General features: G+C 51.1%; 1 protein-coding gene across 2 annotated transcripts in view; it reads right to left on the reverse strand.

The window, feature by feature from the left end:
* LOC147692286 (putative palmitoyltransferase ZDHHC24) overlaps positions 1 to 25,051 on the reverse strand; it is a 186,258-nt gene that overhangs the window by 150,077 nt on the left and 11,130 nt on the right. For both annotated transcript variants that reach the window (XM_086938545.1, XM_086938544.1), the window contains exon 2: positions 23,602 to 23,902. In XM_086938545.1, the coding sequence (XP_086794671.1) occupies positions 23,602 to 23,879 (278 nt within the window). In that variant the 5' untranslated portion in view covers positions 23,880 to 23,902. The remainder of the gene's footprint in view (positions 1 to 23,601; positions 23,903 to 25,051) is intronic.

Raw genomic sequence — 25,051 nt, forward strand, 5'->3', positions numbered from 1 at the left:
TTAATGGCTTCCTCGTGGCATGTTCAGAATATGCATTCGGCTCAATCCCATGATAGTTAATGTGATGATGAACCACGGCCCAAGTAAATAAAATAGATATGGAAAAAGAAAATATGTTTTTCACAAAATTGGCAGTGAATTCCTGGAGCAGCCGCCAGCAGAGGTGGCGGAGACAAAAACAGTAAATTAGTTCAGAAATTCCTGGGAGAGAATCAGACGAGGCCTAGCGCTGTGGAAGCAGCGCGTGCACGGGGGTGTGAGCCAGGAGCAGCGAGGGAAGCGGCAGACTGGAGGCACCTCGAGGTCCCGATCTCTCGGTAAATGAGAGGTTTCAAAGGAGCACTTGAGAAAGGGGCGGAGACAATGAAGTGTCGGGCCTCGAGGATGGGTAGAAAGGGAAGACATACGTAGGCTGCGGCGACAAGAAGGCAGGCTCGCATTCGTCCTGGTTTCGAATACTCCATCACAGAATGGTGCTGGATGTTGTTTGGGAGCTGCAGTAGGCGGTGTGAGGATACTGGATGGCTGATAATAATTATATGCATACAGGTGGTTTCGGTCAGCCCATGCGACGCGACATGGCAGGCAGGGGAGGGGGCGGAGCGGGGGTGTGGGAGGAGTGCGGGAACAGACGGCGAGGGGAGGAGAGTAGGAGGAGGAGAGTAGGGGAGGCACGGCCTAGTGGCCGTGCAATCAAGAAGTGAGGGGGCGGGAGAGTAGGCAAGGCAGGCGGCTGGGGGCATGTGCACGCGCTTTTAAGCTCAATGCGCATGCGCATTGAGCTTAAAAGTCACGGGCACTGCAAGGAATCGCCACGATTCCTTGCAAGTTGGACAAAGAGTGGATAAGCCCCCATAGTCTCGCTTGCTCGATGCGCATGCGCATCGACAGGCGAGACCTAAAAAAACGGAATAGCCACACATTCTCTTACCTGCTCCATTGGAACTCTGTCACAGCCTGATCTGATAAGCAGCTGAAGGGGTCAGGAAAGGTGAATCAGGATAAACAAACCCCTTTCCTCCAGGGCTGAATAGAGAAGAAAATATCCACTCAGCACGCAAAGGTTACCCGATGCCAACAAAGGGATTTGTCCCCTTCACCATGCCCCTATTCTACCTGCACGAGTGGGTGGGAACACAGCCCACCTTTCTAAAAGGAGATGCCTGATTGGTATACTCAATAAAATGGTTGGTCGCCGCCTCAGAGAAGATTGGGAGTAGAGTTCGAGCAGAAGCAGGCAGTTGCCTGACGATTGTTCTGTTATTTTAGAGAAAATCACTTGAAAGTAATCTTAATTTAAAGTTATTGTCCCACTCACCGTGCTTAGGAGGACTAAAGTACCTGGTCATAGACATAAGTGTGCAGATGTAAAATTACTTTTTTTTTTTTTTTAAACCTTTATTAGTTGCATTCAACAGAGATTCATGACAGTAACAGCATCAACAGTTCAGTAGAGCAATACTTTTGGTACATTCAGTGGAGAAGCATCAATTTCACGAGGGCTAGTACATTGCATTTAGACTGGCCTAGAGACACATATTCCTCAATTCCATGTAATGGGAGGACAACCAATCGGGAATACTCCCTCCGCATAGCCAGGGGCGCAAGGGGTGGGGCGACCAACATACCTACGCATTCCGGTGTAGTGCATAGCGCGGAGGAAAGGTATCTCAGAACCCCCGACCTACGTCTGTCTCGGTCCCCACCAGTCAGCCAGAGGTGTCACCGCATGCAGTAGTATGTCATATGCGTGTCAGAGGAGCATGGCATCGCTCGTCACCTCAGCGTATGTTCAGTGTAAGGGCAGTCAGTATGCAGTGCAGCTTAAAGCGGTGCACACTGCTCAGTAACGCAAATGCCATCTCTACCGACGTGCATTCGCAGGATCTAGTGTATATGTCTGCCCCTACCGGCCCATTGTGTCAGAATATCGGGAGGATCAGGAAGACCCGTCCCAAAAGTAGCATCACATGACCTACAAGTATCACACTCCCTGCAAGTACCCCCGACCCCCCAACATCCCTCCCTCAGGAAGCTTACTACCCCACCCATTAGAGGCGGGCTGAGATCCCACCCATCGTGTGAAATGTAATATGGCGAGTATGGTGTAGAGCACCTATACGCTCATGGGCCTGGCAACGGTTCGTCATCTCCAGAGGAGTCACTGTGAGTCGCCTGAGACAACCAGTAGACCTGTAAGGGGGACCAAAAGTCACTGGGTTTACAGCGGGCGGGTAGCAGTTCCGCATAGACGCCATGCTGGTCCTGGCAGTATGTGAGGTCATCCAGCCACTCCTTAAATTTTGGTGCCCTACCCCTCCCCCATCTGCAAGCAATCCTCCTCTTAGCGAGCAGCAACGCGATATCAACAAATCTACGGTCTGACTTGGGTACATCCCTGGTATATCCCAGCAGCATCACCACCGGATCCAGAGGAAGAGGACCAGCAATCATGACCTGGAGCGCAGCATGCACCTGCTCCCAGTATGCCTGTATCGCTCCGCACTCCCAGGCAAAATGTAGGAAACCCGCGCCTTCCGCACGGCATCGAGCGCATCTATCGTCCTCAGAGAGGCGAAAGCGCAGCTTCCTGACTGGAGTGTAATAATATCTCTGTATGAACTTGTAGTGGATGATTTTTAATCGACAGCTGGAAGAGACGTTAGCCGTGGCCGAGCAGCAATACCTCCACTGCTCATCAGTGAGTTCAGCATTTAGTTCAGAGCTCCAATCAATTCGCGCTTTAGACAGAACCGGTGGTCGGTGCTCACGAACGGCAGCATACAGCTTTGACACCAAGTGCCTGCCATCCGACACGAGCATGACATGCAAGGGCAGTACTGTCCCCGGTTCCTCCGGAAAGCTAGGGAGTATGTCCTGCATACCCTGACGGAGTCTAATATAATAAAACACCTCCATCGGTGTCGGGGGAGCAGTCCGGAATATCTGATCTTTGGTACGGAACAACCCATCCTGAAACAAGTCACCCCATGTATTAAGATGTACGCGTTTGCACATGGATCGAAATCCATTCTCCAGTAGAAGCGATAATTTCGGGTGGTACGCAAGGGGCATTGCCGGCGAATACAGCATGGGGGCTCCTAGCAGTTTAGTCACTCTCCTCCAAGAGTCAATAGTACAGGTAACAGTGGTAGCAGGCGTCTCGACATCTCCAACCAGTCCCATCAGCATGCCCCTGAGTGGGAGTGGATGCACGATCCAATCCTCAGCAGCAACCTAAAGGGAGCGGGATTAACCCAGTGACAGGCGTGCTGAGCCTGAGCACTGAGGTAATACACTTCCAGATCGGGTACATCAAATCCGCCCCTGTCATATGGTTGCGTCAAAACAGCCCAGCTAAGGCGCGGTTGCTTACCGCCCCAAAATAGGCGAAGCAACTCAGTGCGAAGTCTTTTAAAAAAATAGGCACCCGGGTAGTAGGGTATGTTTTGGAATAGATATAGGAAACGTGGGAGGACGACCATTTTTATCAAAGAGGCTCTGCCTGCAATCGAAAGTGGGAGGGCCAGCCAGCGGGTCACGTTGTCAGTCAATCGCGAGATAGCCACCCCATAATTCAGCCGGACAGTGTCGTCCTTATTGAGCGACACTTCAATGCCCAAGTATCTCAAATCAGAGCTGCACCATTCCAAGGGGTAGTCTAGTGGAAAATGGGCAACCGAGGCCGTGAAGGGGAAGAATTGCGACTTCTTCCAATTGATGTGCACTCCGGATATGCCGCCAAATACTATAAATTCTCTCAGAAGCGGGTTGAGGTGGTCTTGTGGGTGCCGCACATACAGTGTAACGTCGTCCGCATAAAGGGAAATCCCAATCTGCCTCTGATTACAGTTAAAGGCGCTGGCCTTATGTAATTGCCGGATCCTGCAAGCCAGTGGTTCAATCGCCAGGGCGAAAAGCAGGGGCGACAGGGGGCATCCTTGCCTAGTCCCTCTCGTGATCGGTATCTGTGCCGAGAGCACACCATTAACGATGACCCTAGCGACTGGGGAAGTGTAGAGCAGTGTCACCCAAGCGATAAATATCCGGGGGAACCCCATTCTGCTCAAAATAGCCATCAGATAACCCCACTCTACAGAATCGAACGCTTTGGTGGCGTCCAGGAACACAGCAGCGACAGGCAGGTCAGGTGCAATGGTAGGTATAAGGGAGAACAGCGTACGGAGGTTATGGGACGTGGCTCTCCCTGGGACAAAACCAGATTGATCCGGCAGCACCAGGGTATTCATAAGCAGGGACAGCCTAGTCGCGAGCACTTTAGCAAGAATCTTCGCATCGCAATTTAGCAGCGAGAGGGGTCTATAGGCATCGGTATCCACCGGGTTTTTCCCTGGCTTCAGAAGGGAAGTGATCGCCACCTCCCTCATGGAGCTCGGCAGCACCCCCACTTCTAGCGACTCCTCAAAGACCTCCTTCAGCACCGGTGCCATGATGTCAATGTAGCACTTATAGAATTCGGCTGGCAGGCCGTCCAACCCCGCAGCTTTGCCGTTGCTGAGGGACATGATTGCTTCCCTAATCTCATCCAGCTCGAAAGGGCAACCCAGGAACGCCCTGTCGCCGTCACTGAGCCAGCATAGTGCAATATCATCTAGGAAGTTCCCGAAGTCCACCTCGCCCTCCTGCTGTGTGGTATATAATCGTTTGTAGTGCTGCAGGAAGGTGTCCTGGATTCTTTTAGTATCCTGGTAGGTCCCGCCTTCGCCATCAGAGATTTCTAAGACATGGGCGGCGAAGCGCTGGTGCCTCGTGAGCGCCGCTAGCACCTTACCCGGCCGATCCCCCTCACAATAGCGCCTAGCCGTCCAGTATTTGCCCCGGAATTTCACCTCTCTGGCAGCTTCCTCCTCATAGGACGAGAGTTTGGCCCTGAATTCCACAGCGAGGTCAGGGCAAGGATTCCTGACCATCTCTGCCTCTAGCGCCTTAAGCTCCGATTCAAGTTTAGTCAACGTACGCACTATTTCCCTGAGTATACCACAGCTCTTAGAAATCGTGACCCCCCTCACAGTCACTTTGAAAGCTTCCCAAATCGTTTCCACCTTATCAACTGACCCCTTGTTTCTAGGGAAGAAGGCTTCTATCTCCTCACCAAGTTCATGTTTAAAGACAGGGTCAAGCAGGGCAGAGGGGAATAGCCGCCATGGCGGACGTACTCTAGCATATCCAGGCATCTCTAGCACGGCCAGTACAGGGCAGTGGTCCGAGTAAGTACGAGGTAGATGTTTCACCTGAACGACACCTCCAGCTAGGCCCCGTGAGATAAAGCAGTAGTCAATCATTGCCCATGAGCGCGCGTGTGCCGTGAAATGTGTGCCTTCCCTAGCCGCCGGGTGAGAGTGTCTCCAGCTATCCAATAGGCCTGCCTCCGCCAGTATGCCCTGGAGCGTGTCACGAGCTTTCGTGTTGTATTGTCCCCTACCATCTGATCTATCTGCCCCAGGATGTAGCGATAGGTTGAAGTCCCCCCCCCCAGATTATGTGCGTGGCGTCGGTTTCCAATACATGACCCCATAACGTCAAGAAAAAACCGGGTGTGTCAATATTAGGTGCATAACAATTTACCTGCATGACCACATCAGTGCCCAACCTACCCCAAAGGATCACATACCTCCCCTCATTGTCCAACCTCACTCCCAACTTTTGGAACGGCAACACTTTATTGATCAAAATAACCGTCCCCCTCGAGTAAGTGGAATAGGAAGAACACTCCCTCACGTTCGCCCACCTGCTAGCAAACTTAGGAACACTACGTGGGTTTAGGTGGGTTTCCTGGAGCATCGCTATCTGCACATGATGCCTATCTAAATATGCAAGTACATTTCTGCATTTCCGGGGGTAATTAAGGCCTCGGACATTCCAGGACATTATGGAGACGTTAGTCAAAGCGGTATCACCCATGCTTAACACCACATTCCTGAAATAGGCCCATGGCCCATGCTCCAGCCCTCAGTCGGAACGCACCAAGTTCCAGTCTCTCTGCTGTCCGGAACAGTCGTCTCACCCGACCATCCATGCGTACACTCACACTAACTGCAGTCACCGCACACATGCCATGAATGTCTCTTGCCAGAATACCTCTATTTGCAGAAACGCATACCCCAACATTCAAACGCCCCCCTCCCCCCACGCACAGCAACCCAACCCCCACACAACAAGTCCCCCCCCACCCACTGAAGCAACCCAAACTTGCCAGTACCATGACCCCTCCCCCCGCCCCAGACCCAATACTCAAAACCCATAGAAAAACCATGTGGGGAATCCCCTCCTGGGGGCAACAGAGGTACGCACCAATACACCCCATCTCTCCCCTCCCGCCCGCACATATCATACGGGGTCAGACAGAGAAGGAGGGGTGGTGCCTGGCGTACATTACCCCTGCAGGCTTAAGCCCGTACACCAAACCAGCGTCTCTCGCTGCCGTCCCCCCATTCGGAGAGGCTACCAATTATTCCAAGTAAATCGTCCATGCATCAGCCGCTGCCCATGCCGTCTCCTGCACTGCCACCAGCCTGCTCAGTCCAATAACAATCCCATCAGCGGGGCAAAGCGTTTGAGTGCACACGCCACTCCACAGCAAGTCTACAAAGCGATGACGCAGTCATCCATGTCTCCAAAGGCAAGACATTGCTGCCACGGCGGGAATTGGCATCAGAATCCGAACTCAGCATCAGTACAACTACAGGGAGTCAGCAAACAAGTGTCCCAAAAAAAAAAAAAAAGGGGCACATTCAGGACTCATCATGCTCGGCAGGGTCCTCGCCTGCCTCACCATCCTCCTCGTTTCGCCGACCCCTCCTGGCAGTGTGGAGCTTCTTAACATAGTCCTCAGCTTGCTGCGGATTCATAAAAAAATGTTGTTTGCCCTGATGGGTCACCCTGAGTCGGGCCGGGTACAGAAGTGCGTAATCCACCTGCATGTCTCTCAGTTTCCTCTTCACCTCCAAGAATTTTCTCCGCTGGTCCTGCACCATGGGTGTAAAATCCGGGTACAAGGAAAACTGCACTCCATCACAAGCCAGGTTCCGATTCGTTCGTGCTGCACGCAGCGCCGCGTCGCGGTCGCGGTAGTTAAGTAACCGGGCGATGATAGGCCGCGGCTGTGCCCCCGGCTTGCGAACCGGACCCAGAGAGCGGTGTGCCCTTTCGACAATAAATTGACTAGAGAAGGCTTCCTTACCCACTGCAGTGAGTAGTATTCGCTCTACATAGTCCTCCATACGGCCAGTGTTGGTGGACTCCGGAACACCCGTGACGCGAATGTTATTGCGTCTACTCCTCGCCTCCAACTCCTCATTCTTTGCCGCTATTACTCTCAGGATATTGTCCATTCTGGTTAGGCGCGCTTCGTGGGTTGTTGACGTGTCCTCCGAGGTGGAGATGCGTCGCTCCGCCTCCGTCAAGCGTTCCTCGTGGACCTCCAATTTCTGCGCGACACCATCCATCCTGGAGGATAAGCGATCCACCTTATCCACTATCGTGGCGAAGCCCTGCCGCATCTCCTCCATCAGCACTCTTAGCTCCGGAGCCATGGGTGTAGAGGGGGGCTCAGTGCTCGATGGTCCCGGGGCACCGCCAGCTCCGGTCGCATTACGCAATTGTTTCTTTGTGGCCGCAGGTTCGAAAGAGAGCTTGGGCTGTTTGTTATCGTTCTTGCCCATTGTGCTCCGCCTGTGGGCTCCTGAGGCGCTCGGCGAGTGGCAGGTGGTGCTGCGTTCCCTGCACCCAGATAACTCCACTCGCATCAGCAGCCCCCCGCGCAGCGGTCACTCCTGAGGCGGCTGCGTCCACGCGAGGACCAGACCAGCAGCGTCAAAGTGATCCCCACGCCACTCCGCGCTCCAGCCTCAGTGACGGAAGCCAGCCGGCAGCGCCCGCGATGGACGGCGGGCGGCGGTGCGCTGGAGTGGAGCTGGAAAGGCCTGGGCCCGAGAAGCGCCGGGGGGTGGCGGGTGATGGGGTGAGGGGAGGCCCAACGCGCCCCCAGCGGGCAGCGATACCTGCAGCACGGACACTGCCGATGTCCTCCGGCGGCCTCTTGTCGCTCCTCAGCCTCGCGCCCCCAGATGCAGCAGGCTCACGGAGGGGTCCGGGGCAACGGCGGCAACACAAGGATCAGGGCCGGGGGTAAGTCCAACCCCCCGCCAGGCCCAGGCGGACGCCACCGGTCTCGTCCGCTCCCCCAGCAGATCACAGGATCAACGTACGATATCTCCACACTTCGCAATGGCCATAGAGGGGGAGAGACTCACCTCCGCTGCCGCCTGTTAAGCCTCCAGCTGTCCACTCTCGCAGCGGGCCGCCCTCCGCAACTCCGAGGCCTATCTCCCTCGTGGCAAGCCTCGGCCTCGCGTGGCCCGGCGCCCAGGTCACCACAGCAACGCTCCGCGGCAATGCTCCCCGGGCGAAGCTCTCAAGCAGCCAGTTCAGGCATCGGGCGTCGGATCGCCCCCAAAATCGGGCCGGAGCTGCAGGGCATAGGGGTCCACAGACGCTGTTAGTTTCAGGCGTCCACCCGCAGGTTAAAAGGATAATTTTAGGATGTTTCTGGCCAGGCAGCCAGAGCCTCACGGAAGTGCGGCCATTAGCTCGTGCGCCCTCTAGCGCCCCCCCCGCAGATGTAAAATTACTTGACACTCAGAAGTGTTAGCTACAACATTGCCCTCACAAATGACTGAAAGAAAAAAGATGCTATAGTCAGCGTTTATATGGCAGTGGTAATGGAAAGACACATTTCACTAGTAATATGAGATGTCAATGCTTTATTAAGAATTCATACAAGTGGCTGCATATGGACAGGTTTATGACTTGTTCTTTACTTGTTGCCACCTTACGTGTAGAAATGTGATTTGATGGATAAGATGAATGAATGATGGGAATGGTAACGGCTACTCTGGATTGTGCCAGGAAAGTCTGTACAGCAGAAGTGCAGAAGCGCATAATTATACCGTTAAAACAAATCATTATGTATCATGGCATGATCCCACCAGATCAAGGCTATCTACACCAATGCAGTTTAGATTCAGTACCCCAGTACTGTTATTCAAGCAGCAACAATGTAGCAAATAAATGGGCAAATCCAACAGATAGCAGGACCGGTGCTTGTTAGACCCGACACCTTTTGGTGTTTTTCCCCTGTATTTTTGCTTCTGAAGCCTGTTTTTTTTTACTGTTTGCTGGGTTTAGGACTCGGGGCACTTTACCACTGCTATCCAGTGATAAAGTGCAAGTGCCCCCTATGTAAAAGGAGTAATAGTAATTGCTTTGTCCATGATTGGCAAATTTAACTTACTTATGAGTCACTAGTAAAGTGCACTATGCATGCTTGTAAATGAAATGCTACTAGCAGGCCTGTAGCACTGTTAGACCTGGCTTTTTCAGTGGGTTCATCCCCAGACTTTTTGGTCCCTCGTTTTTTACCGTTTTTGTTGGTTTTAGGACTCTGGGCACCTTCCCTCTGCTATTCAGTGCTAAAGTGCATATGCTTTCCATGTAAATTGGGTTTATGGATTGGTGTTTCCATGATTGGCTTATCTGATTTACCACCAAGTCCCTAGTACATTGAGGTGCGTGTGCCAAGAGCCTGTAAATCAAATGCTGCTAGTGGGACTTCAGCACTGATTGTGCCACCCACACAAGCATCCTTTCAAAGGGTTCTCAGACCTGCCGCTGCAGTGCCTGCACGCTGTTTATACTGCCATGTCAACCTGGCAAGTGCACCCACATGCCAGGCCACAACTTTCCCTTTTGTTACATGTGAGTCACCCCTTAGGAAGGCCCAAGCTACCCCTATAGGCAGGATTAATTAATTAATTAATTAATTGCAAGTTTATATAGCGCTAGGATCGACTCCCGGAGGAGTATCTCCGCGCTTCGACCGCTGCGAAACCCTTCCTGGCTTCCCTGAGAGATGGTCCCTTAATGGGTACCTCCAGGGTGAGACCAGGCATCCCTGGCGGTCTGGTGGGGCCGTTAGTGAAGATGAGGCAAGCTAATGCCCAGAGTTGCCGAGTGTGATCGCTGATCAGAGTGGGCACCGAGGCGAGAGAATTATCGAGTCCGCTGACCCTGGTCCAGAAACCTGCCGCGTCGGGAATCGAACCCTGGTCCCGGGCCGTCCTCTGCTCTCGGGTCTGCCGCCTCTAACCAGTGAGCCACACTACTTCACCAGTGTATGGGAAAGGTACGACATGTACTGGAGTGTGCGACGTATCCCAACAGTTAAATACAGTGTATTTTGTTTTTCACAATTGAAAGGATATCTGTCCCATAGGATAGAATGGGAGCTACTGTGTACCATCTTACAAGTATAACTTCCCATTTGGACACGATAAGGAAGTGGAGTTTATTATGCCCTAACTCAGGATTTAAAAATGCATCTTTTAGTAAAGATTATTTTGCATTGCCCGAAATGCATTGGAGCACAGGCAATGTTTATCAATAAGAAGCATACGATATAATGGAATGATAATAACTGTGATAATACTGAAATTAAGTTTGTTCAACAAATAAAAATAAAAAGCAACCTTCAAAAGAACTTGATGGAGTCCTTCTGATTAAAAAGGAACCAACGGTGTGCACTAACAAGGATGCGCCCTAATCTGGAAGCACAATATTGATCTACTTTCTTGCTTAGCCATCCAATGTGCTTCTGCTAGTTTGTGTATTGACTGTCTGGTTTTAGAGTGACAGGTGATGGGGATGTGCATTCACTGCAGACAGCCACTGGGAGGGTTGAGGTGTGTCCTGCCTTTCCTGGGTGACTCAAAGTTGGGCTGAATCGGCCTGGTCTGCATTTAGAGTGGTGGGAGGAGATTTCCCTTATACCTGAATAGGCCCGGTCTCCCTTGCACAATGCTGTCTCCACCTCCTGCCACAAAGCTGGGCCAGAGAGGACAGAACGGGTTTGGACTGAGCGGAGAGACTTTTGCCACAAGAGAACAAAGAAAATGTGGTATAAATATTGGGACCCTGGCCCCAGAACTTTAGATTACTTCTGGACTAAGGAACCTGCCAGGAAGAAGAGCTGGAAGAGCTGCCAGGAAGAGTACTGCCCATTTGCTGTGTGCTTTGCTGGGTTGGCCTGCAGTTACTGCTTCGGCCTTGGGCGGGGAAAGGACTGGACTGTTCTTTTGAGCATTCCAAGTATCAATGGCTTGATGTAGAGTTTGCATCCTGTTGAAAGTCTCAAGAAAATCAAAGACTTCAACATCTTCTTCTGAAACTGGATGTTTCAGCTGCCACAGAGGTAAAAGGTAACCCAACATCGTCAAAAACACTGCTGCCGGCTACGTGACCTGAAGGCACAGCAGAGGCACTGCAACCCTGGTCTCACTGCCGCTGCCATCACCACTGAGCCGCTGCTTGCACCATGACCTGTGGGTAGCACTTCACACTGCCTCACTTCACACTGCTTCCTTGGTAGCCCCAATGACACCGTAATGCCGTCACCGATACCGCAGTCTGCACCGTGACCTGTGGACACTGCTCGTGGAGCACAGAGCACCAACCTCCTTTGCACTGCAGGCCTGGTCTCACCAACAACACTGCTCCAAGCTGACGTGGACGCTGCCGCTTGGTTTGAGGGCACCGCTCATAGTTTACTCGACGCACCGCCCATCCCACACTGCAGCCATGGACCAGACGCCAGCGCCATCAACTCCAATAATCAACAGAAGCAGCTGCATGCACCATGAACTGTGGGCCCCGCACAACGCATTGCCCAGTCTCGCACCGCAGCATTGGGTCTACCGACAACTGTGCTGCTGCTCGCACTGCTGCCACCATCGCAATGAACACCTTATCACTTCGCACCGCAGCCCCGGAATCACCGACACCAATGGACAACTGTCACCGAGCCGCTGCCTGCACCGTGACCGCAGCACCACTGCACTTCACACTGCAGCTCGACACCGGCACTCCTGACGTCAAACTCACAGAGTTCGACCTACAACACGTGTGACTTCAAGGGCCCAAAGACTCCTGCACTGACCTCCCGAACTAACGCTTGCCAATCCTGGCTCTTTGGAGCTAAACGAGAGGTCGCCGGCGCCCTGCATTTTTAAAGGTACTGTTTTGCAGGTCTTCCCGACACCATAGCTGGCCTGCGACGCCCCGGTCAGCCAGAACTGTTGGGATGTGTTTCCTCACGATGCTGTGATAGCCCCGGACTGAGCTATTGACTTCAAGGAACAGTATATAAAGTCTATTTTTGATTCATTGGTATTGCGGATTACAGTATTTTGGATCTTTATAATTTTGGTCTTGTTTTACACAGATATATATTGGATATTTTTCTAAAACTGGTGTGGTATCCATTTTTTGTGTTTTCACTGTATTACTGTGTGTTATGAGCAAATACTTTACACTTTACCTCTGAGATAAACCGGACTGCTCGTGCTCAGCTACCAAGTCGGTGATCAGGGTTTTTTTAGACATCCCCATATCCTCACTAGAATGGTGGATTCTGCCTGGTTTACCTACAAACCCTAGCCAACCAGAAAATCCATTTCTAACAAGCACCGATTGTGACAACCACATCAGTAGCCCTGTAAACATGTCTCAGGCATGCCACTAGAGTATCTGTGTGTGAAGTTTTAAAATGCCATTTCGAACTGGTAAGTGCAACCACTTGCCAGGCCCAAACAATTCCTTTTCTTACATAGAAGTCACCCCAAGGCAGTCCCTGGGCAGGGTGCAGAGTAGTTAAAAGGCAGGATATGTACAGGTGTGTTTTACATGCCCTAACAATTAAATACTTCAAAGCTTGTATTTAACTATCTCTCCCAAAGGGTAACATGGGGATTGCCTTTAAGTATCTTCTAAGTGTAATTTCTTTCCGGGAGCAGATAGAAATATGGAGTTTGGGGTCTTTGAACTCATGGTTTAAAAATACATCTTTTTGTGGAGTTGGTTTTTTAAATTGAGTGTTTGAAAATAGCACTTTTAGAAAGTAGGCATTTTCTTGCTCAACCATTTTGTGCCTCTGCCTGTCTATGCAATCCACGTCTGGGTTGATTTACAGTTGGGCTCTTGTACACTCACTCTTGACAGTCACACTAACGGAGTGGAGGTGTGCCTCGTATATCCTGATGGCCCATCACCAGGGCAATGGGCTTTCTTGAGCTACAGTGGAGGGAGGAGTTGTCACTGACACCTGAATAGGGCTGTGCCTGTCCTCACACAAAGCTTTCTCCACTTCCCTGTAGTGTGTCTGGAGCCAGGACAAGGAAAGGCAGGGTCCAGTAAACTACAAAGACTTTCCTTTGAAGTTTGCCTACTGCAATGGCAGAAACTGTTAGAATTACTAGAGCTGTGACAACATAACTTTAGAACACGTCTGGACTGAAGACATTCTGCCAGGAAGAAAAGCTACAGAAGCTGTCAGGAGGGACTAACACTTTGCTGTGTTGGCCTGTTGCTTCTGTCCTGGGAGTGAAAGGACTGGACTTTGCTTTTGGTATCCTGCTTTCCAAGGCTCTCTGAGGGCTTGCCTTGATCTTGCCTCCTGTTAAGAAGTCTCAAGGCCATCAAAAACTTCACCTGCAAGTATCTGGGCTCTCCTGCTGAGAGTCCAGACTTGCCATGTGGTGCCAAATCCAGTTCCTGGGCCCTTGAAAATAGAACCTGGTAATATAAGAAGAAAATTCAGGGATCGGCTCAGAGCGGCTGTTTATCAACACACTGCAGACCAAGATCTGCGCATAAATGATGCCTGCCCGGAAGAGTAGTTCCCGATCGCCGCATCACCCACGGCTTAACAGCAAGCCCCAGCTTGCCATCACAGTGCATCAGAAAAATCGCTACAAAGTGAGTTGTAAGCCTTGTGTTTCTGATGTCAAAAAACAATAGATTTAGGCAAAGATCGCTGTACTGGGGTGAATGTATGACATTGTTCTGCATTATTTCCATCAATTGTTCTTTTTCATTTGTCACCAGAGTGGGATGGGTATGCCCAGAAGTGGGTCCCGTGCTCTCCATGCCACTGGAGTCAGGCGATCCTGGCTGATGAGGGCTTAAAGCCCGAAACCGGTCCTAGAATGCTTGTTTCCATTCAAGGGAGGACCTGGCCTGGCAGTGTGGGCTGGACTGTTCCAATTGGGCGCAGGGTCAAGACTGATTTGCATATGGCTGGGTCCAAACTGGAATGGCATGGTGAACAAAAGAACGATGGATTTAGGCTCAGATGTCTGTACTGGGGTGAATGTATGACACTGTTCTGCATTCTGTCCATGAATTGTTCTTTTTGCATTTGTCACCCGAGTGGGACGGGTATGCCCTGACGTGGGTCCTGTGCTCTCCATGCTACTGGAGACAAGCTATCCTGGCTGAATGCTGGTCAGCCATTTTGTCTTTACAGAGGAGGCTGGCTGGAGTTAAGGCTGTAGTATAAGGCGAGGGTAGGACCATCAGAGGGTTGACCTCCCAGTGTAGGGACGCACCTTACTGTTGCACCGCCCATCTTCCCTTGTAATTGCTGACCTGACCCTGCTGTGGAAGATCCTGGAGACCCTGAGCCCCGGTGTCATCTGGTCTCAGAAGGAAGAGTGGGTGGGGGAGCTTATAAGGAGAGAGGCCCCATCCACTGGACAGTGAAGGAAAAGGGAAGGACCATCTAGCCCTTCCTATCGACTCTCTTCCCCTTTTTATTCCTTGCCCCCCTCGGGCATATTCCCGCGAGTGGGTCAGATCCAGCTGGAGGTGTTTAAGGGAGTAACCCAGTTCCAAAGCGGTCATCGGGATAAAGCCATCAAGCCACCCGACTTCTGACTCACTTCTTACCCCATTGAGGTCAACTAATAGCGGGCGCTGAGGAAGTCTGCCACGTCCCTGCAGAGTGCCTCCTGTGTTTCTCTTGGGCAGTTACCGGCTTTTGGGTGACAGAGAAGTTCAGGGGAAGCCGCCAAGCAGTGGTGTTCCGGTTCCGCTTCTGCGCGGGAGAGAGAGAGAAGCGTCTCTCCCTGGCATCAGCGCAGCCGAGGCGGGGCTGGTAGGAGTGTATTTGCCGAGAAGCAGCCGGTGAAGAGACAAGTGGCGTCGTTGCGCGACTCCTGCGCAGGACGGGGAGAGTGGTGCTTCCGTCAGCTCCCACGAAGGTGAGGTGAGGGGAAGCACCGAAAGTAGACTGAGCTGTTCCTTCCTGCGGTAGTTCAGCGGGAGGAGCGGCCGCCCGAGGACGTGGGCGAAGTCCTCCCTATTTCCGGGGAGATCGGCTCTGAAGCCCGTGGTGACTGAGGAGGGAGACTGAACCCTCCCGTTAGCGGAGCCCTCCCACCAACTAAAGCTGGCCAGTGAATGCCATAGGTGAGGAGAGGGAGGGGAAGTAACGGAGGAGATCAGCATTTCATCTGGGAACTGGTGAGAGTGGGGAGAACTTGGAAATAGCAACTAAACTGCCCTCATTTAGCCAGGCCTATAAGGAGTTGGGGCTAGATGACAGCCGATGTTTGAGGGAGGCTAGTCGCTCATTCCCTGTGAAACCTTGGGATAACAGCTGAAGGTTGATATATACTCTTGAGAAAAACTGTCAGAAGTATCTGAAGATGCCAAATAGCCCTGTTTACAGGCAGAAGGAGGAAAGTTAGAGTTGAGAAGCTGTATATGCTAGCCTGTACTTGTGAAGGATCCAAATCTAGAAAGTATTCATTTGAATGTGTTAAGCTCAATTAGAGAGGTTAAGTCTAATTAAATTCAGGGGAGTACAGTCATTGTTACTTGGGGACCAAAGGGATGTGTTGTTGTGCAGGGAAGCCAAAAAGTGAAGTATCTTGACAACTGTGAAGAAATTCATAATTCTACTGTGAAATGTAATGTAATGAACCGTATGAACTAAAGCTAAATAATTGACAACAAGAGCAAAGAATATTTTTATAAACAAGCTCGTATTTTTCCAAATATTGGTGTACTGTCATTTTTGAGTGATATTGCATTGGATTACTGCTGGGTGGTTTGCAACCTTCCCACATGTGCCTCTAATGATTTTGTCTTACCCTAGGCCAGGCTACCCTAGGTGACCTGACATCATTAGGTTCCAACAAGTTGGTGTCTAGCGGTGGGATCTTGACTGTGGTTGCAACTACTCTGTAGTAATTGAGCGTAATCCACTAGCCTACACCAGGAGTTTTCTCCTAGCGGCCCTCCTAATTTTTACTTTTGTTTTTCCAAATTTGTTCCTGGTGGTGGGGTGGAGGTAGCTTCAGGTTGCCCTTGCAACTCAAATTTCCTTGTGTGTATAACTTGGGATTGCCTTTTTCAAAATGGAGTTTGCACTAGAAAAACTGGACACCTATTCTGTGGCTCAGCTGAAAGATTTCTGCCAACAAATGGGGGTATTTTTTAAGCATGGTGCCAGGAAGGGGGAACTCCAGACCAGTCTAAGGGCTTGGGTGGAAGCACACAAAGAAGGGAAGGAGGAGGAAGAAGGGACAGACCGGGACACGGTTGTGGAGATAGATGGATTATTCCACTCAGAGGGGGAAAACCTACTCCCATGACCCGTGTCTTACTCCAGGAGGGGCAGTAGTGTCTCCGTGGGAAGCTTGACCGAAGCAGAGCTCACTGACAGGAGGGAAATGAGACAATTAAAATGGGAGTTGGATAAGCTGGAGCAGGAGAAGGAAGAGCGGAGGATGGCTCATGAGTTCAGGTTGAAAGAGTTGGAACTCCAGACCCTGCAACGGGGGTCCTCTCCTGTGATGAATGGTGGCAGCGAATCCAAAGAAACAGCCAGGGAGTCCAGACCCTATTTGCCAAAAGACCTCATTGCTAGCTATAGTCAGGGGGATGACATAGCCAAATGGTTGGCTGCCTATGAGGTCTCCCTAAGAGCCCATGGGGTGCAGGAGAAGCACTGGGGGGGTGGTTTGTATAAGTACATGCCTCCTGCTGGTCGGGACACCTTGCTGGCCCTGGAACCAGAGGAGCAGACCAACTACCCCACCATGAAGCTAGCCTTGATCAGGAAGTTTGGGTTAACCCCTGAGAAATATCGCCAGAAGTTCAGGGGGAGCCACAAGTTAAGCACCCAGAACTGGGTGGACTTCCTTGATTACGCAAGAAAGGCCTTGGAGGGCTGGGTAAAGGGCAGTGAGGTGAAGGATTATGAGGGGTTGTATGATCTATTTTTGAAAGAGCACCTCCTCGAGAAATGCTTTCCCAAGCTGCGCCAACACCTGGTGGACAGCAAGCTGACCAATCCCCGGAAGCTTGCAGCGGAGGCGGACATCTGGGCAAGTACCTGAGTGTCCTCAAAGGGGACTGGAGGAGATTCCCAGAAGGTCGGACAGGGCGCCCCTCAGAAGAAGGAGGGGGGAGATAAAAAGAGGGAGTTCTCTAAAGGTCCCCAAAACCAATTCCAGGGGAAGGGAACAGGTTTCACCCCTAAGGCTAACCCGCCCAGAAACCCTAATCCTGGCCAAAGCCAGCAGCCAAGGGTTCTCCACTGTTTCGAGTGTGGTTGTGTTGGACATTATAAGGGAGATGTCAGATGCCCAAAGAGACCACCCCCTCCCACCGGAGGAAAACCACCGGGAGTAGCTAGTGTAGCGCTCGGGGAGGAGTTGCCCTTAGATAAGGGGGGTGAGTGGGCGGGTGTCACCTTAGTGTCCCTGGGAGATCGGGAGATGGTTCCTAAGATCCAGGTGCCCCCAAATACTGCTAAGTATGGGCAATGGGTCACCATCAATGGCCAGAGAGGGGAGGCTCTGAGAGATACAGGAGCCAGTATGACTATGGTGAGAAGTCAACTGGTGTCTCCAGAGCAGGTGGTTCCCCATGTACTCCACCCCGCCGCGATGGCTGACGGCAGAATGGGCCACTATCCAGTGGCTGAGGTTCCCTTTGAGTGGGAAGGGGTTGCAGGATCACTTCGAGTTGCCGTAAGCCCTGCAGTGCCAGTTGATTGTCTGCTGGGGAATGATATGGAGCACAACGCTTGGAGAGAGGTGGAATACCGGACGCACTCTGCGATGCTGGGTACACCTGACTGGGCCTGTGTGAGCCCACGGTCTGCGACTGCCCGAAGAGGGAGTTCGCCTGGGTTGGAGCCTGGAACAATGGCCCAACCCGCTGCCAAAAAGGGACAGACCCGAAGACAGGAAGAGCCTGCTTCGGCTTCCGCACCCCATGTGACAGATCGGCCACCTGCGGTGGTGGACCAGGAGTCCGTGGAGCGGGAAGTAGTCTCCCTGAAGGACCTACCCAACCCTGCTGAGTGGCATGTGGAGGGAGGGCCTACCAGAGAGTAATTCTGTAAGGGGCAGAGGGAGTGCCCTACCCTTGAGGGACTGAGGCGACAGGCTGAAGCCCAGGCAGCAGGTGATGTTACGGGACACTACCACATTTACTGGGAGGATGGACTCCTCTACAGTGAACCCAAGGTACCCTTACCTGGTTCATCAAGGGCCTTGGTAGTCCCGCAACGATACCGAGCCTTTCTGCTGGAATTGGCTCATGCTATACCCTTGGCAGGACACTTAGGTCAGGACAAGACTTTTGCTCGGCTTGTCCCCCACTTTTACTGGCCTCAGATGAAAGTGGCGTCCAACACTTAGTGTCGGACATGTGTATCCTGCCAGGCCAGTGGGAAAACAGGGGTGAAGCTGAAAGCTCCCCTGGAACCACTTCCAGTCGTTAGCACCCCCTTTGAAAGGGTGGGCATCGACATTGTAGGGCCCTTAGATCCACCAACAACAGCTGGTCACAGGTTCATCCTGGTTCTGGTGGATCATGCCACACGGTACCCAGAGGCAATTCCTCTGAGGACAGTCCCTGCACCTGTAGTGGCTAAGGCCCTAATGGGGATCTTTACCCGAGTGGGTTTCCCCAAAGAAGTTGTGTCTGACAGGGGAACCAACTTTATGTCAGCATACATGCGGGCAATGTGGAAGGAGTGTGGAGTGACCTACCGGTTCACCACTCCTTATCACCCCCAGTCGAATGGACTGGTTGAGAGGTTCAACAAAACCTTGAAGGGCATGATCAGAAGTCTGCCCGAAAGCCTGCGGAGAAAATGGGACGTCCTCCTACCCTGTTTGCTATTTTCCTACAGGGAAGTGCCACAAAAGGGAGTGGGCTTCAGCCCCTTCGAACTTCTGTATGGGCACCCTGTACGCGGTCCTCTCAGCCTGGTGAAGGATGGTTGGGAGAAGTCTCCCAGGAAACCCCCCCAGGATGTGGTGAGCTACATGCTGGCCTTCAGGAGCCAGATGGCGAAGTTGTGGAAGCAAGCTTCTGACAACTTGGAGGCCAGCCAGGCAGTCATGAAAGAGTGGTATGACCACAATGCTCACCAGGTGGAATTGGAGCCTGGCCAGAAAGTGTGGGTGATGGAGCCTGGAGAGCTTAGTGCCCTCCAGGATCGCTGGACAGGCCCCTTTGAGGTGTTGGAGAAGAAGGGTAAGGCCACATACCTGGTGGACCTTAAGACCCCTCGACAGCCCCTACGGGTGCTGCATGCCAACCGACTCAAACCCCACCATGAGAGGCCAGAGGTCATCTTAATGATGGTGACTGATGGGGGAGAGGAAGCGGAAAGCGAACCTTTCCCGGATTTGTTTTCGTCTCAGGAAAAGGATGGGTCAGTGGAGGGAGTGATTCTCTCTCCCACTCTAACTCCTGAACAGCGGGAGGACTGCCGCCAGATACTGGAGCAGTACTCTACGTTGTTCTCCCTTGTCCCGGGAAGGACTCACCTGTGTACCCATGATGTGGACACAGGGGACAGCCCACCAGTGAAGTCAAAGACCTACCGGCTGTCCGACAAGGTGAAGGCTAGCATCCATGGAGAGGTTGCCAAGATGCTAGAGCTAGGAGTTATAGAACCATCTAACAGCCCTTGGTCCAGCCCGGTGGTGCTAGTGCCAAAAGCCGCTGCACCGGGCACCACGCAGGAACTGAGGTTCTGTGTGGATTACGGGGACTGAACTCAGTTACAAAGACTGATGCTCATCCGATCCCTAGGGCGGATGAATTAATTGACCGGCTAGGAGCTGCCCAATACCTAAGTACCTTTGACCTCACTTCAGGGTACTGGCAGATCTCCTTGACAGATGGAGCAAAGGAAAGGTCAGCCTTCTCCACGCCTGAGGGACACTTCCAATTTTGCGTGATGCCCTTTGGGCTCAAAAATGCCCCTGCCACATTTCAGCGGCTGGTGAATCAGGTCCTCTCTGGAATGGAGGGTTTCTCCGCTGCTTACCTGGATGACATTGCTGTCTTCAGTAGCAGTTGGGAGGACCATTTGCAACATTTGCAAGCAGTTCTCCAGGCCCTGAAACAAGCTGGATTGACAATCAAGGCCAGCAAATGCCAGATTGGGCAGGGGTCGGTTGTGTACCTTGGACACTTGGTGGGTAGGGGGACAGTGCAGCCCCTGCAGGCAAAGATTGAGGCAATCATGGCCTGGCAACCCCCCCAAGACACAGACTGAGATCCGAGCTTTCCTGGGCCTCACAGGCTACTACCGTCGCTTTGTGAAGGGGTATGGCACTATTGTAGCGCCCCTCACAGAGCTCACCTCCAAGAAACAACCTCGACGGGTAGTTTGGACGGAAGCTTGTCAGCAAGCTTTTGAGAAACTGAAGCAGGCAATGTGTGCAGCACCGGTCCTGAGGGCCCCAGACTTCTCCAAGGAGTTCATTGTCCAGACAGATGCATCAGAACATGGCATTGGGGCAGTGTTATCGCAACTGAATGAAGAGGGCCTGGATCAGCCTGTAGTCTTCTTATCCAGGAGACTGCTTCCCCGGGAACAGAAGTGGAGTGCAATTGAGAGGGAAGCTTTTGCGGTGGTGTGGGCTCTGAAGAAGCTGCGGCCATACCTGTTTGGCTCGCACTTCCTGGTTCAGACTGACCACCGGCCCCTTCGTTGGCTAATGCAGATGAAGGGGGAGAATCCCAAGCCGTTGAGGTGGTCCATCTCCCTACAGGGAATTGACTTCCGGGTGGAACATCGGCCCGGAGTAGACCACGCCAATGCAGACGGTCTCTCTAGGTATTTCCGCCTTAGTGATGAGGACTCCCAAGGGGTTGGGTAGCTCTCCCCACTTTCAGCTGGGGGGGGGGGACGCGTGTTAGACCTGTCTGACCTTTTGCGTAGTCCCTCCAATTTATTATTTATTTTGTCCCCTTTTTGCCCCTCATGACTTTATTTATTTTTGTGTCCACTAGATTTTTTAAGGTGTTGGTCTAGGGGATAGGTGCTCTTTCACCCTCATAGTTTTTCACCTCAGGCCTAGAGGCCTTTCCCGACAGGAATTTCCTTGGAGTCACAAAATGGTGGCTACCAACTGTCACAACTGTCATACCTAGGACCTGTCCCATAGGGTAGAGTAGGGCATTCCAGAACCTTCTGGTCCCTTCTGGACCTCTGAGGGTCAGCCTTTAAAAGGCAGAATGCTGGTCAGCCATTTTGTCTTTACAGAGGAGGCTGGCTGGAGTTAAGGCTGTAGTATAAGGCGAGGGTAGGACCATCAGAGGGTTGACCTCCCAGTGTAGGGACGCACCTTACTGTTGCACCGCCCATCTTCCCTTGTAATTGCTGACCTGACCCTGCTGTGGAAGATCCTGGAGACCCTGAGCCCCGGTGTCATCTGGTCTCAGAAGGAAGAGTGGGTGGGGGAGCTTATAAGGAGAGAGGCCCCATCCACTGGACAGTGAAGGAAAAGGGAAGGACCATCTAGCCCTTCCTATAGACTCTCTTCCCCTTTTTATTCCTTCCCCCCTCAGGCATATTCCCGCGAGTGGGTCAGATCCAGCTGGAGGTGTTTAAGGGAGTAACCCAGTTCCAAAGCGGCCATCGGGATAAAGCCATCAAGCCACCCGACTTCTGACTCACTTCTTACCCCATTGAGGTCAACTAATAGCGGGCGCTGAGGAAGTCTGCCACGTCCCTGTCGAGTGCCTCCTGTGTTTCTCTTGGGCAGTTACCGGCTTTTGGGTGACAGAGAAGTTCAGGGGAAGCTGCCAAGCAGTGGTGTTCCGGTTCCGCTTCTGCGCGGGAGAGAGAGAGAGAGAGAAGCGTCTCTCCCTGGCATCAGCGCAGCGGAGGCGGGGCTGGTAGGAGTGTCCTTACCGAGAAGCAGCCGGTGAGGAGAGAAGTGGCGTTGTTGCGCGACTCCTGCGCAGGACGGGGAGAGTAGTGCTTCCGTCAGCTCCCACGAAGGTGAGGTGAGGGGAAGCGCCAAAAGTAGACTGAGCTGTTCCTTCCCGCTGTAGTTCAGCGGGAGGAGCGGCCGCCCGAGGACGTGGGCGAAGTCCTCTCTATTTCCGGGGAGATCGGCTCTGAAGCCCGTGGTGACTGAGGAGGGAGACTGAACCCTCCCGTTAGCGGAGCCCTCCCACCAACTAAAGCTGGCCAGTGAATGCCATAGGTGAGGAGAGGGAGGGGAAGTAACGGAGGAGATCAGCATTTCATCTGGGAACTGGTGAGAGTGGGGAGAACTTGGAAATAGCAACTAAACTGCCCTCATTTAGCCAGGCCTATAAGGAGTTGGGGCTAGATGACAGCCGATGTTTGAGGGAGGCTAGTCGCTCATTCCCTGTGAAACCTTGGGATAACAGCTGAAGGTTGATATATACTCTTGAGAAAAACTGTCAGAAGTATCTAAAGATGCCAAATAGCCCTGTTTACAGGCAGAAGGAGGAAAGTTAGAGTTGAGAAGCTGTATATGCTAGCCTGTACTTGTGAAGGATCCAAATCTAGAAAGTATTCCTTTGAATGTGTTAAGCTCAATTAGAGAGGTTAAGTCTAATTAAATTCAGGGGAGTACAGTCATTGTTACTTGGGGACCAAAGGGATGTGTTGTTGTGCAGGGAAGCCAAAAAGTGAAGTATCTTGACAACTGTGAAGAAATTCATAATTCTACTGTGAAATGTAATGTAATGAACCGTATGAACTAAAGCTACATAATTGACAACAAGAGCAAAGAATATTTTTATAAACAAGCTCGTATTTTTCCAAATATTGGTGTAGTGTCATTTTTGAGTGATATTGCATTGGATTACTGCTGGGTGGTTTGCAACCTTCACACATGTGCCTCTAATGATTTTGTCTTACCCTAGGCCAGGCTACCCTAGGTGACCTGACATCATTAGGTTCCAACATATTTGAATGTGGTTCATTTGACATTTTGGAAAGCCTTTCTGTTAGAGAGCATTGCATAAATAAAACCGCAAGCTTTATTCTAAAAAGAGTCTTAGATGTGCTTCATTTTATAAAGTGAAACCCCTTTCTAGGTGTTGTTGTTTTATATGTCTCCTGCTTCGTCCTGTTTGAGACATTGTGTAAAAGTGGTATTTTGGGAGGGCGAAGCAAGTCACAAGCTACCAATGTGGAAAAGCTGTGTAACTTACCCTAGAGTGAGGGTCCTTACTTGGACAGGGTGCTTACCGACTGCAGAATAGAGACCCCATTTCTGACAGGGTTAGTCAAGTTACACATGACCCTAGCAATACAGAGATGTGCTTCGACAATATAGATATATTTTCAAACAAACAGTTGTACCAATATGATTAACAAAAACACATACAGAGTCATCAAAGCTTTTTGTCCTCCAATTCCTGGTCTTTGTTCATACTCACTCCCAGCCTTTTCCCAACGAGCTGTCAGTCAGGAACACCCCTCTAATGCTCGGATTTGTCTTCATAAATGCCACCATATTTGCCAACAGGTTCAGCATCAGGACACTGAACAGGAATAGGTGGACAACTCGAAACTCTTGCACAGGGCCTTGATCTTGTAGGATAATGAAGAGCACTTCCAGGGCAACACAGGCGGTCATCCCCAAGGTCATACAAATAGGCAGGTGCAGTGTGGCATCAAAGCGCCTCCAGTAACAGGTTAACAATGACACCTTCATGTCCACAGAAGATTGTGTTGAAACTAGAAAGTAAAATCACTAAATTAAAAGTAGCATAACAACGTAAGGAAATCAATCATCAACTTATGCTTCAAATTATCATTTTTAATCCCAGAAATTAAATCATCAGATGCACTAAACAGAATGTATTCCATGACCTATGACAACAGTGCAAATCAGGACTTTTTAAATCAATGGTTAACATTTTTTTAAAGTGTGCATAGCTGTCATACGTTATTTGGTAGCGTGGGTACTCTGCAGTGCAGAATCCGTCACTATATTTATCTGTATATTACCATGGAGTGCATGTGAATTTTGAGAAGAGGCCAGTATCAGAGAAGGAACATAGTTGTCCGTTTTAAAGGTAGTTTTTTCTTCTCGTCAGGCACGCTTAGGCTTTGCCAGCTAGTCAGGAGTGTCGAACGTTGCTGGCCTCAAAATGGATGCATTCTTAGGCATCACAGTCATGTTCTTCTTGTTTCTTTATTGTGTCTCCATAGAGGCCGTTTCCTTGCATTTTTCAAGCCTAAATTCTTCAGTCTTTTAAGGCATGCAGATGATATTTGAAACAGAATAACTCTGATCATCAGCAATACTTTGCTCAATAGTTATTTCAAGAAGGCAAAGTTTACAGCAAATAGTACAATCGAAGGATAAAGCCTGGTAGCAATATTACATTTATGACTGGGTTTTACCAGCAGATTTTGATTTGTACGGCAAAAAACAAAGTGCAGTACATTGCTTATTTATTTGATATTTTTCCCACACAATTGCCACAAGCTATTTGGTGGAGATGGCAGATGGTTTTCCATTGTGATGTGGTAAACCATCAAATATACCAGTTTTACTGTGATGTTTAAACATGCACATTGGTTACATTTGAGACAATTGTCTTTCCTTTTGCCTACGTTGCAAAAAGACCACCCAGGTGCAGTTGTTTATGGTATAAATTTTACTATGTTGCAACAGTGCTTGGAAATTGGAGTCAATGGATAACGAAGTGCATGAAGAAAGAAGGCCGGTTGGAACAGGTTTTCCTTGACATTCTATTGCATAGGGCAGGTTGACTAAGCTTTATCCCAGGTCTGTTTTCTTGCACTAACCACAGTGTGCTGTATGGGAGTTGGGCATCAGGCAAGAGGGGGATGCCAACTGTGGGATTTTACCGAAGG

The sequence above is a fragment of the Lissotriton vulgaris genome, chromosome 9 (assembly GCF_964263255.1).
Source record: "Lissotriton vulgaris chromosome 9, aLisVul1.2, whole genome shotgun sequence".
NCBI classification, from domain to species: domain Eukaryota; kingdom Metazoa; phylum Chordata; class Amphibia; order Caudata; family Salamandridae; genus Lissotriton; species Lissotriton vulgaris.